The 14,171-nt window shown below is 48.7% G+C and overlaps 1 protein-coding gene across 1 annotated transcript; it reads left to right on the plus strand.

The window, feature by feature from the left end:
- Positions 1-1,503: 1,503 nt before the first annotated feature.
- Positions 1,504-14,171, plus strand: ptpn2b (protein tyrosine phosphatase non-receptor type 2b; the record flags this gene model as incomplete). Its single annotated transcript, XM_080525724.1, has 10 exons — positions 1,504-1,560; positions 2,888-2,978; positions 3,953-4,053; positions 5,595-5,693; positions 6,648-6,785; positions 9,794-10,003; positions 10,144-10,305; positions 10,599-10,810; positions 10,944-11,054; positions 14,054-14,171. The coding sequence occupies 10 exons, from the start codon at positions 1,504-1,506 to the stop codon at positions 14,073-14,075; spliced, it is 1,203 nt and encodes a 400-aa protein (XP_080381850.1). The 3' UTR covers positions 14,076-14,171.

Genomic DNA, 14,171 nt, shown 5'->3' on the forward strand with positions numbered 1-14,171 from the left:
TCGCATATATATGTTATTTTTTTTTTTTTTGGGTGGAAAGCCATTTTTAGTCACCACAAGTCTGTTCAAACCCAGGCAGCGAGACCAGCAGGAAAACACAACTAGATCTTCTATAATTCTAACTGGATAGTACTTCGTTTCCAGTCATAGTCAGCTAGATAACTTACTTAGCTAGCTTACTTTTACTTATCAAATGTACATTTTGTGATATAAACGCAGTGGAGACACTCTCAGCTGTCTTGCATCGCGCATAGCCCAGAGCGTATATGTCTAATTGAGTCAACTGGTATTGTGGTTATCACCAAGTTTTCCCATACAGTGCTGATGGACTAGTATAGACCATTGCCGACATGTGTGAAAGGGGACAACACGGGAATAGCTTGGGATGTCATAGACATAGTTTGGGATTCCATGGAAATTATAGGGAGAAAGAGGCTGTGGTAATAACAGCGTCGCTGCTTTCATACGTCACGCGCAGTATCAACCAATGAAAATGCGTAGGGGCGTGGACAACATGCAAGATACGCCCCCAGATATTTGCATACATTACTGATAAAGTGGAAAAGAAAGAATAAATGTGGAAAAGAAAGAATGAATGTGGAAAAGAAAGAATGAAAGAATGAATGTGGAAAAGAAAGAATGAATGTGGAAAAGAAAGAATGAATGTGGAAAACAATGTGGAAAAGAAAGAATGAATGTGGAAAACAATGTGGAAAAGAAAGAATGAATGTGGAAAAGAAAGAATAAATGTGGAAAAGAATAAATACATATAGAAATGTATTGCGTTATACTGTGTGTATTTGTATGTGTATTTGTTCATACATTCATTTATGTGTCTATATATTTATTGTTAATTTTGGCAGACTTGGTCCTCCATAGGAACCTGCACAAATGCGTGAGATTTTACTTTGCGGTGTAAAAAGTGGCAATGGTCAACGCCATTTTTCTAGGCAAGGCAAGTTTATTTGTATAGCACATTTCATACAACAGGGGCAATTCAAAGTGCTTTACATAGCATTAAAAAAAATACAGAAAAAGAAGGATAGTAATAAAAACATTTTTTAAAATGGCAATAGACATATATATATAGATAGATAGATAAACATTTAACATACATAATAGGACAATGAATTTAAAAATATATATATAAAAGTGTTATTACTGCAACTGTATTCAAGCGCTGCTCTTCTACTACTGTTGTGTTTGAAACAGCGTGTAAACTGAACTTTAGATAAAACTGGAAGTTGATCTCTTGTGACTTTCAATATCTTTGTTATTTGACAGTTCCCGAAAGACCCCTCATGGCGCATGCGCACATGTTTCTCGTATTAGATGTCAACTGCACGGGCAAACAGTCTGTTAGCCGGATTTCTTTTTTTTGTTTGTTTGTTTGTTTGTTTTTTTTGTTTTAATAGCGAATGGCTTTTTCTAGCCAAGTAATGAGTTAAATAAACAAAAGTAATCGACTAGATTTATTCTAACGATAGCATCGTCACTTTGAAAATGGACCAGGAATTTGAAGACATGGATTCGGAGAGCCGGTGGCAGAATCTATACATAGTGAGTTTGTTAGCTTAGCTTAGCACAAACTAGCAAGCTACGCACGCATTTCTAATAGCTGTGCTAGCAAGCTATCGAGCTAACCCTGAATGTTTGGGGGTCTTGACGTTGGTTTGTTGGTAGTTTTGCCAGCTAGCTGTGTATGTAGCAACACTTGAACACATCTCTTCTCGCTATAGTCTGAACTGTCAGTCTCACCGCCAACATTAATTCCCCTGAAACCTCACGACTTGTAAAAGAGGTTTATCTTGCTGTCAAAATAGCTTGGTGACTTCAGCTGTCAACACAGCTGTCAACAGCCAGTTGTAATGGCAGTTGGGCCGATTACACACAATACTAGTAATACTCTGTATGGAAGCCCTGCTTGTTTTGGAGATGGCTCATATATGACCAGAGGCGAGCTGTCATGCACACATATTAGTAGGTGTATATTTATATATGTAGGTGATGCACATGTAGGTAGGTAATGCTGAAAGGTAGAAAGGTAAGTACCTATTCAGTATTGATCCAGGGGAAATTATATTTTTTGCACCCTACAGTCACCAGTTTACAGCTGGCTGGTAGCTGTCTTGTTTGACTAATAACCAACTAATAATGCACATGACAGCTATCATCTGAGAGTCCTATCTCCTAAACAAACACCCTGATGCCTAGATAGCTAGTTACCTCACAGGTGAGTTACATAAAAGAAGCTTAATGTAGTTCACTGCCGTGTCATAAGGTAGCGGGGGTGATTTGGAATCAACGCTTTTGTGACGAGGTAGCCCTACCTGCAACTTCTAAGGCCAGATGGAACCCTCATACCACGAGGATGACATGTTGGTATAACAGTTTACATCTGTGCCGTCCATGCAAGAGGTCCCCCGGTTGGAACCCCACCCCTCACAATAACATCATGGCTGTTCAAGACCTTGATATGATCTAACCTATCTGTCTGGGGGAGGCTGCTGCATGTAGAAATTGGAAGACAGGCTCATTGTGATGCATAGAACGCAACGGGTAGTAGGGGTGGTATCAAACACGTCCTCCGATTTCTACCTCCCCCAGCCTCCCCCCGCCATCTGTGACCTGCAGGGTTCTGCCCAAAGAATGGAAGGGTGTTTCTGCGCCACGATGTTAACATTTCCAGGCAAATTAAACTAGATTTTTAGTAATGATAACTGACTCTATCTTTGATTTACAATAGAAGAAACGAAAGCAAAACCATTACCATGTTCCAGTGAAATGTGCTGTATTTTTCGGCACGTTTTGACCTGAATAAACCTGAGAGTCAGGTTTTGATGATGCTGTTCACAGGCTGTAACCTGTTTCTCTCTGTGAACTAAAGGAAATACGAAACCAGTCCCACGAGTGCCCCTTCAAAGTGGCCAAATACCCAGAGAACCGCAACCGGAACAGATACAGAGACGTCAGTCCATGTAAGTCCTGACCCTAACCTTGACCCCTGACCTCCACCTCCTTTAACCCCCTCCAATGTCCTACCTCCACCAGCCTCTGCTGTTAGCTGGAGAGTTGTGCCGCTTGGCTCATGACACAAGGATGCTGGGATGCTGTCTATTTTCTACGGTATTCTATGGTATTCTAGGACGATTCAACCTGAACCTGCCTTTCTGTCACTGAACACTAGACACCCACTACCCTCCCTGTCTTACAGGCTGTGTTCAGAAAGCTAGACACCCACTGCCCTGTCTTACAGGCTGTGTTCGTAAATTCGCTCTGAGAGCGCCGGAGCGCACACTGGATTCAAAGTCATGAAGGGACGAGGCATTCCATGAGTGCTGATCATCCAGAGCGAATTTACGAACGCAGCCATACATGTCTTTTTTTGGTGAATAAAGTCACCCGTGGCACTCCTAGAAGGTTAAATAAACATATGTCACCGTAGACTGAAATAAAGTTTGATGGAGTTTCTCCCGACAATCTGCTCGGAAAATGGTCGGGGCCGACAATCGTAAATATTAATCGTGTTCAATATTTACGAACAAAAGTCCTCTTGTGTGTGGGCGAAATTTACAACTCCCAAGTCCGATTGTGACGTGGAATGGAATGTAGCCAATCGTCTTCTTCTTTCCGTTCTTCAGCATTTTATTTGCCCTGTCGCACATGGCTGCCTCGTACAGGTCAGTCAGGGTACTGCTACCCTGATCACGCAAGATTTCTGATTTGGGGGACGAGACTCTAGACTGTCGTAGCCTAGGACAGATCTTTATGTCTGTGGTGTGCTGTATTGAGAATATCGGAGCACACCACACGCAATACAATCAAAACTGTTCAATCCATGATTTTTTTATCTTCATGTGTGGGGTCTCTCTCAGATAAAAAATCTGTTAAGATTTAGAAAATCTTTGTGTGTACCAGGCTTAAGATGTTTGGATGTCTTGTTCCCCTCCAGTCGACCACAGCCGGGTGAAGCTGGAGAGCACAGACAACGACTACATAAACGCCAGTCTGCTGGTCATGGAGGAAGCCCAGAGGAGCTACATCTTGTCTCAGGTGAGTCTTTGGTCTACAGGTCCTCCCAGAAAGTCATATCGTTATCCTCATAGCATAATTGCCATATTGCGGTCATATTTTGGCCAAATTGAGATATCTGCCTGACTCTACTCTCCTAACACTGCTGATTCACTGTGCACTATTGCCATCAGCCATCAGCCTATCAGAATGCTTGTTACATTCCAAAATCACTATCTGCCCAAGTCATCTCGTTGACATAGGCATTTTTGACACCACATACAAAGATGGCTTGGCTGATCACAAGTGAAGCATGACGTTGGCTATGAGGCTATGAGGCCAACGATATGAAGAGAGGTGGAGAGACTGCTTTTCTCTCACAGATGTCCAGATTACACTCGTAGGCTGTGTCATGGCATGCACTAGGCATCCCTCCTGTACAGTTCCTCTACTGTAATTATTTATTTATTTTTTAATGTAAAATGTTATTTAAATGATAAATAATTTATCTAAAATAAAAATCTTAATTTTTCCTTCCTCTAGCATTATGATGGTCCCTGGCCCGAGCATAGATTACTTTTTCTTGCGATGAATGATGGATAGGTGATTCACTTACTTAGACAAATGTATTTGTTTTAAGTCGCTTTCGATAAAGGCGTCTGCTAAATGCCAAACATGTAAGTGTAAATGTCATCCTCTATGCAATCCTATGGAGGATGCTACCATGCTAGGTGGGTGCTAGCCAATAGCATCATCCTCTATGCAGTCCTATGGAGGATGCTAAAGCTCCCTGCTGTAAACTCAATAGAAGACATTGATAATGATGTGACATTAGATTGTGGGAGAGAAACCGTTTGAGAGTTTAGATGTTGTTAACACGTATAATGTTATTGGAGAAAGAGAGTTCTAGTTAGTAATAATCTCATTACTTCATTCAAGTAGCTAGATTCCATGGAAACAGAAACAACAGCAATGTTTTACAGAGAAGTGACCACTAACAGGAAGTGACCACTAACAGGAAGTGACCACTAACAGGAATTGACCACTAACAGAAAGTGACCACTAACAGAAAGTGACCACTAACAGGAAGTGGACTATTACGTACAGGGTTATCAACAGGGTGCTGAGGAGGAAACAGCTGAGTGCTGACTGTCTGTCTGTCTGACTAACTGTCTGTGTCTGAATGTCTGTCTGACTAACTGTCTGACTGTCTGTCTGAATGTCTGTCTGTCTGAATGTCTGTCTGGCTGTGTCTGATTGACTGTCTGTCTGTTTGTTTGACTGTTTGTCTGTCTGTCTGACTAACTCTCTGTCTGACTGTCTGTCTGACTGTTTGTCTGTCTGACTAACTGTCTGTCTGACTAACTGTCTGTCTGGCTAACTGTCTGTCTGGCTAACTATCTATCTGTCTGTCTGGCTAACTAACTGTCTGTGTGGCTGGCTGGCTGTACATATTACATGTGTCTGAGTGAATACTAAAGGTGTGCGTGTGTGTGTGCGTGTGTGTGTGTGTGTGTGTGTGTGTGTGTGTGTGTGTGTGTGTGTGCGCGTGTGTGTGTGCGTGCGTGCGCGCATGTGTGCAGGGCCCTCTGAGGAACACGTGTGGACACTTCTGGTTGATGGTGTGGGAGCAGAAGAGCAAGGCGGTCATCATGTTGAACAGAGTCATAGAGAAGGGATCGGTGAGTGACATCACTGTGACATCACTGGTGGCCACACCCCTCCCTTTAACCCCCCTGGGTTATGTGTTGGTAACAAGTCACACACACACACACACACACCATACTATATACACACACACACACACACACCATACTATGTACACACACACATACACACACACACACACACACACACACACCATGCTATATATACACTCACACACACACACACACACACACACACACAGCATGCTAATATGTATGCTCACACATCATACTATGTACACACACACACAGAGCTTGTGTTGGGTCATGAGATCCCCAGCGTCCTGGACAGAGCAGAGCATAAGGAACTCTGCCGTTCGTCTTTAACAAGGAAGAAGTTGTTTGTTTTAGCGGCGTTACCATGACAATCTTGTCTCCCTCTCGTCTGACAGGAGTGATGTCATGGGGCATCTGATCTCTCTGAAGTGAACCCTAATCTCTACCCACATCTGAGTCACTGCGTCTACTGAGAAAGCCTTGGTCAATTGTTTTTGTGTATATATACCGTATATAGACTGTATATAAAATTGCTAAAGCAATTTAATACAATGAAAAGATCTCAAGGCTTTCTCAGTAGACCTTGTGATTCAGAGAGTTCCCCTTGTAATTCAGAGAGTTTTAGAGTTAATAATAAGAATTTATTTATTTTTAAAATCTTGTTTCCTGTATAAATAAAGGGAAGACAGTCGCCTTGGTAAGTTGGGGTGAACAAGGCTGACTGCTCTACTCCCCTCCCTCCCTCCCTCCCCCTACCCCTCCCTCCCCCCTTCTCCTCCACTGGACTGAGCTAAGCTGACTGCTCTCTCCTCCCTCCCCCCTTCTCCTCCACTGGACTGAGCTAAGCTGACTGCTCTCCCCTCCCTCCCTCCCCCCTTCTCCTCCACTGGACTGACCTAAGCTGACTGCTCTCCTCCCCTCCCCCCCCTCCAGGAGAAGTGTGCCCAGTACTGGCCGACGCAGGGCGAGAGGGAGATGTCCTTCAGGGACACGCGCTTCGTCGTCACGTTGCTGTCAGAAGACGTCAAGTCCTACTACACCACCAGAGTCCTGCAGCTGCTGAACGCCAACGTGAGTTCTTCATCATCATCAGCTTCATCATGGATTGCATGTCATCGAGCTGCCGATTCAATTCGTCATCATTTCTGAATCCCAAATCTACCCCCTACCCTCTACCCACTCCCCCCTACCCTCTACCCACTACCCTCTACCTACTCCCCCCTACCCTCTACCTACTCCCCCTACCCTCTACCTACTCCCCCCTACCCTCTACCTACTCCCCCTACCCTCTACCTACTCCCCCCTACCCTCTACCTACTCCCCCCTACCCTCTACCACCTCCCCCTACCCTCTACCACCTCCCCCCTACCCTCTACCTACTCCCCCCTACCCTCTACCTACTCCCCCCTACTCTCTACCACCTCCCCCCTACTCTCTACCTACTCCCCCCTACCCTCTACCTACTCCCCCTACCCTCTACCACCTTCTCTCTACCTACTCCCCCTACCCTCTACCTACTCCCCCTACTCTCTACCACCTCCCCCCTACTCTCTACCACCTCCCCCCTACCCTCTACCTACTCCCCCCTACCCTCTACCTACTCCCCCTACCCTCTACCTACTCCCCCTACCCTCTACCTACTCCCCCTACCCTCTACCTACTCCCCCCTACTCTCTACCTACTCCCCCCTACCCTCTACCTACTCCCCCCTACCCTCTACCTACTCCCCCTACCCTCTACCACCTCCCCCCTACCCTCTACCTACTCCCCCCTACCCTCTACCACCTCCCCCCTACCCTCTACCTACTCCCCCCTACCCTCTACCTAACTAGTAAAGAGTAAGTAGAAAAAGTAAAGAGTAAGTAGAAAAAGTAAGAGTAAGTAGAAAAGTAGAGAGTAAGTAGAAAAAAGTAAAGAGTAAGTAGAAAAAAAGTAAAGAGTAAGTAGAAAAGTAGAGAGTAATAAGAAAAAGTAAAGAGTACAGAAAACCTAGAAACAAAGTAAAGAGTAAGTAGACAAAGTAAAGCTAAGTAGACACCGTAAGCGTAAGTAGAAACGTAACGCCTACATACTCCCCCTACCCTCTACCTACCTCCCCCTACCCCTACACCTCCCCCTACCCTCTACCTACTCCCCCCTACCCTCAACCGACCCCCCCTACCCTCTACCTACTCCCCCCTACCCTCTACCTACTCCCCCTACCCTCTACCACCTCCCCCCTACCCTCTACCTACTCCCCCCTACCCTCTACCTACTCCCCCCTACCCTCTACCTACTCCCCCCTACCCTCTACCTACTCCCCCCTACTCTCTACCACCTCCCCCCTACTCTCTACCTACTCCCCCTACCCTCTACCTACTCCCCCCTACTCTCTACCTACTCCCCCTACCCTCTACCTACTCCCCCTACCCTCTACCTACTACCCTCTACCTACTCCCCCTACCCTCTACCTACTACCCTCTACCTACTCCCCCCTACCCTCTACCTACTCCCTCTACCTACTCCCCCCTACCCTCTACCTACTCCCCCCTACCCTCTACCTACTCCCCCTACCCTCTACCTACTCCCCCCTACCCTCTACCTACTCTCCCCTACCCTCTACCTACTCCCTCCTACCCTCTACCTACTCCCCCCTACCCTCTACCTACTCCCTCCTACCCTCTACCTACTCCCCCCTACCCTCTACCTACTCCCCCTACCCTCTACCTACTCCCCCTACCCTCTACCTACTCCCCCCTACCCTCTACCTACTCCCTCCTACCCTCTACCTACTCCCCCCTACCCTCTACCTACTCCCCCTACTCTCTACCTACTCCCCCTACCCTCTACCTACTCCCCCTACCCTCTACCTACTCCCCCTACCCTCTACCTACTCCCTCCTACCCTCTACCTACTCCCCCCTACCCTCTACCTACTCCCCCTACTCTCTACCTACTCCCCCCTACCCTCTACCTACTCCCCCTACCCTCTACCTACTCCCCCTACTCTCTACCTACTCCCCCTACCCTCTACCTACTCCCTCCTACCCTCTACCTACTCTCCCCTACTCTCTACCTACTCCCCCTACCCTCTACCTACTCCCCCCTACCCTCTACCTACTCCCCCTATCCTCTACCACCTCCCCCCTACCCTCTACCTACTCTCCCCTACCCTCTACCTACTCCCCCCTACCCTCTACCACCTCCCCCTACCCTCTACCTACTCCCCCTACTCTCTACCTACTCCCCCCTACCCTCTACCTACTCCCCCCTACCCTCTACCTACTCCCCCTACTCTCTACCTACTCCCCCCTACCCTCTACCTACTCCCCCCTACCCTCTACCTACTCCCCCCTACCCTCTACCTACTCCCCCTACCCTCTACCACCTCCCCCTACCCTCTACCTACTCCCCCTACCCTCTACCTACTCCCCCCTACTCTCTACCTACTCCCCCCTACCCTCTACCTACTCCCCCCTACCCTCTACCTACTCCCCCCTACCCTCTACCTACTCCCCCCTACTCTCTACCTACTCCCCCCTACCCTCTACCTACTCCCCCTACTCTCTACCTACTCCCCCTACCCTCTACCTACTCCCCCCTACCCTCTACCACCTCCCCCTACCCTCTACCTACTCCCCCTACCCTCTACCTACTCCCCCCTACCCTCTACCTACTCCCCCTATCCTCTACCACCTCCCCCCTACCCTCTACCTACTCCCCCCTACCCTCTACCACCTCCCCCCTACCCTCTACCTACTCCCCCCTACCCTCTACCTACTCCCTCCTACCCTCTACCACCTCCCCCCTACCCTCCTACCTACTCCCCCCTACCCTCTACCGTCCTGGATTGAGGGTCACTGGTCTAGACCTTAGGACACCTGAGTCAGAATAGGTGTAAGCCAGGGGAGGCTGGTAGAGGTAGAAATCGGAGGACAGGCTCGTCATACATGGAACAGAATGAGGAATGGTATCACACACGTAGGGGACCTCTCCACACTCCTCCATGTCTGACTGTCGTTGTTCCTCTCTCTCCTCTCCTCTCCTCACCTCCCCTCCCCTCCCCTCCCCTTCTCCCCTCCCCTCTATTCTCTCGTTCAGACGGAGGAGAAGAGAGAGATCTACCACTACCACTACACCACGTGGCCAGACTTTGGCGTCCCAGAATCCCCGGCGTCCTTCCTCAACTTCCTGTTCCGCGTGAGGGAGTCTGGCTCGCTGGGGGCGGAGCACGGCCCTGCCGTGGTGCACTGCAGCGCCGGGATTGGCCGGTCAGGGACCTTCTCATTGGTCGACACCTGTCTGGTCCTGGTAAGCCCCTCTCTTGTCCGGTTTCCTCTGGTTATCCTCTAGGACTAACCTAGTCTCCTAGTCTTTAGAACAGAGGCTGAATGTCCTCTAGACTAGACTTAGGACTAACCTAGGCCTCCTGACCGTCCTCCCCTGCTCAGATGGCCAAGAGGAAGGAGGCGTCGACGGTGGACATCAAGGGCATCCTGCTGGACATGAGGAAGTACCGCATGGGCCTGATCCAGACGCCCGACCAGCTCCGCTTCTCCTACCTGGCCGTGCTGGAGGGAGCCAAGAGCATCTCTGGAGACGCCTCTGTACAGGTGAGCTGTCACCTGACACACCTGTCGACTCGTTTACCTGTAATAACACCTGTTTACCTGTAGTAAACACAACGTGTTAGACTGACTACACTGTTCCTCCCCGAGTACCTGTATATGAACACCTGAGTAGTGGTTATGGCAGAGCGAAGAGATGAGGAGTATGTCGTTGTCATGACGCACAATAGCCGAATCCTCTTTTACTAGAATCCAGCTAACCCCTCTCTTTATCTCTCTTTATCTCTCTCCCTTTCCCCTCTCCCTCTACTTGTCTCACCCCCCCCCCCATATTTTAGAATCGCTGGCGTGAGCTGTCTAAGGAGGACCAGGATCCGTTGTCCGAGGTGTCAGACTCCCCCTCCCCGTCCCCTTCCCCGCCCCCCCCGCCCCAGTTCAACGGCAACCGTGTCTCCTGTCTGGAGGAGGGGGACAATGGGGAGGAGGAGGGCGGGCGCAAGGCGGGGACAGACCCCCCCTGTAAGGAGCAGGACGCAGAGGGAGGCACCAAGTGAGTCAGGGGGGAGAGGGGGGGTTGTACTCTGTATTGGAGTCTCCATTCCCAGCCCGTCCCAACCACGGTGGTAAACTGCTCTACTAACCGACTCACCCCACCCCCGTCTCCACCTCTGTTGTCTCCCCAGCGCCCGTAAGAGACACAGAGAAGAGAGGCTGTCCAACTCCACGCCCAAGACCACGCTGCAGACGGACAAACAGAAGCCCCGCATCACAGACCCGGAGAAGAAGAGGAAAAGGTGATTTATTCTCGCTGTTTACCGCCATGACACACGGCTCTGCTGCTTATTCTCTGTGTGACCGCCTCCATACCGCACCACCCAACTGTGATAGCCATTCCCATCAGGCCCAGGGGAGGCCGGCGGAGGTAGAAATCGGAGGACGGGGCTTGTTGTAACGCATGGGATGGAGTGAGGACTGGTGTCAAACACACGTGGTGTCGTGATAGAGGGAGATCTCTCTCCTCTCCCCCCCCGTCTGAACGAGAGAGGAGAGGAGGAACGATAAGTCAGAAATGGAGGAGTGTGAGCGGTCCCCTACGTGTGTGTGTGATCTCATTCCGTTCCACACCTGACAACGAGCCTGTCCTCCGATTTCTACCTCCACCAGCCTCTCCTGATCTAGAGATGCTGTAGGCTCCTGTCTCCAGCCTTCTCCTTGGACTGTATGTGTGTGTGTAGGTAACATCTCCGTAGCTGTGCTGTACTACCATCACCTCAAACCACAAGGAGATTAACCATGACGATGCACTTCCACTTCCATGATTCATTCTGTCTGTCTGTGACCTACTTCATGTTACCGTCTCTTATCTGAAAGTTACAGGCAGGCAGGCAGGCAGACAGACAGACAGGCAGGCAGATACAGGCAGACAGAGAGACAGACAGACAGGCAGACAGACATACGGTAGTTAATGTAGCTATTCAGCTGTTCTAATGAGGGATATGAACAGCTAGTTGTCTCTGGGTAACTGTTTTAGCTAGCTGTCTCTGGGTAACTGTTTTAGCTAGCTGTCTCTGGGTAACTGTTTTAGCTAGTTGTCTCTGGGTAACTGTTTTAGCTAGTTGTCTCTGGGTAACTGTTTTAGCTAGTTGTCTCTGGGTAACTGTTTTAGCTAGCTGTCTCTGGGTAACTGTTTTAGCTAGTTGTCTCTGGGTAACTGTTTTAGCTAGTTGTCTCTGGGTAACTGTTTTAGCTAGCTGTCTCTGGGTAACTGTTTTAGCTAGTTGTCTCTGGGTAACTGTTTTAGCTAGCTGTCTCTGGGTAACTGTTTTAGCTAGTTGTCTCTGGGTAACTGTTTAGCTAGCTGTCTCTGGCTAGACTGACCTTGTTTTGATGAGATGCACCTTGAGAACAGCTCACTAGGCCACTTCTGGGAAGCTCTCTGTGGCTGTGTCATGTGTGTGTGTGTGTGTGTGTGTGTGTGTGTGTGTGTGTGTGTGTGTGTGTGTGTGTGTGTGTGTCATCAGCTAAATGCGTGAGGGTTGGTTGCGTGTGGAACCATGATGGTGATGATAACTGATGTTCAGTTTGATTATTGTACATGTTGTTGTTGTTGTCGTTGTTCTCCTGGACAGCTTGGGCTGCATTTGCTGCTCCTGACAGGCAGGGGCCTGGCCAGTGGGGGGCGCTGTAGCACACACCCCCTCTAGGACAGACCAGCACCACTTTAGAAACAGGAAGGTTACTCTTCGCAGAACCCCCAACGTGTACGTCATTGTAAAGGTCCACAAGTGTGTGTGTGTGTGTGTGTGTCTGCAGTGTTGGTCTTCTCGCTGGTTTGGTTTTGCTGGTTTTTGGCTTTCTTCTTCTTTCTTCTTGTGGAGTACTATCCAGTCTGCTCTGGAGTGTGCTGCTGTAGCATGGTGTGTGTGCGCGTGCGTGGGTGTGTGCGGCCCGTTGTTCTCTGGTGCCATAGCTCCAGTTTAAAGGTTCAGTCTGTTGAATGTCAGTTTGATTCAGACAGCTTGTTTTTGCTTGTTTTTGTTGCTTGGCAACTCTCAAATTCATATCAGGAAGTAGGTGAACAAGTAGTGAAGATTCTATTTCAAACAGAAGCCAATAAATTCCCTCATCCACTGAAAACTCAGAAGACTCAGAATCTTCTGATTGGTGGCTGTGACCAGTCACATGACCAGAGCATTCCTACCATGCTATTGGCCACGTTCTCTGTCACTCAAGCATGATCATGTGCATCAGCCTTTCTCCTCTCCTCTCCTCCATCCTTCACTCCTCTCCTCCATCCTCTCCTTCCTTACTTCTCAAAAAGCATTGGAGGAAAAGATGGAAGGGGCAGAACCTAGATCTAATCCTCCAATGAGTGTTGAGGAGGAAGCGAGAGAAGGACTGGAGGAGAGGACAGGAGGGAGGAGAGGAGAAAGGAACAGTGTGTGTTTGACCATTGCATCATTTGTTGTTGTTGTTGTTGTTGCTGCTGTTGTTGTCGTCGTCGTCGTCTCATGAATGGCAGGCAGGCAGGCAGACAGACAGGCAGACAGGCAGACAGACAGGCAGACAGACAGACAGGCTCAGCTCACTTCCTCATGACATCACAAGCATCTTTCCATATCATCCAATGAGAGTCTTCTATGTCCCCTCATTTCAACAGTGACGAGACCATGTGACCGTTGCTTCTGCTACTTTCATGCCTGATCGGTTGAACTAATGTATTTGACGATGGTTCTGATTGGCCAAAGGATTCGTCTGCACTGCCCTTGAATGACTCTGCTCTATTCAGCTCCCAATTCAAACACAGTCAGTTGATATTTAAATCACCGACTGCCAAAGTGGTCCGGAACACTCACCACCTAGAGTGTTCAAAGTGTTTTATGTGGTATCTACCTAGCAACAACACTCTGATTGGCTACAAAATTAAGCAGCATCATTTATGCATTTTTGGTGAATAAAGTCTAGAGCGCTCTAGAATGTTGACAATTTGGGCGACTTTATTCACCCTCAGAGTTCTCCTCAGGCAGTGCAGTTCCTCTTCCTGATTGTCACTTCTAACCCGCTGATGATGTCATCACCTCCACAATCCATCCATCACCTCCTAGACAGGAAGTACACTTAACTTCCTCCTCGTTGATCACATGATACTGTCACTACCGCTTCGAATCAGGAAGTGTTGGATGGTGTAGAGGAGATGGAACTAGTGTGACAGGAACGGCGCGTTCATCCTCTCCACGCTGTCCCAGACCTCCTGGCTTCAACATGTCTTCTTCTTCTCCTTCTTCTTCTTCAGGGCGAGAACCAGTGACACCTAAGCAGCTCTGCCAGCCTCCAGCGCCCTCTCCTGGCCAGGCGGGCTCACCTCCAGACTCACGTCGGCAGGGATCTCCAGCCCCCATCCCACCCTGCCC

The sequence above is a fragment of the Nansenia antarctica genome (assembly GCF_963989245.1).
Source record: "Nansenia antarctica genome assembly, chromosome: 3".
NCBI classification, from domain to species: Eukaryota; Metazoa; Chordata; class Actinopteri; order Argentiniformes; family Microstomatidae; genus Nansenia; species Nansenia antarctica.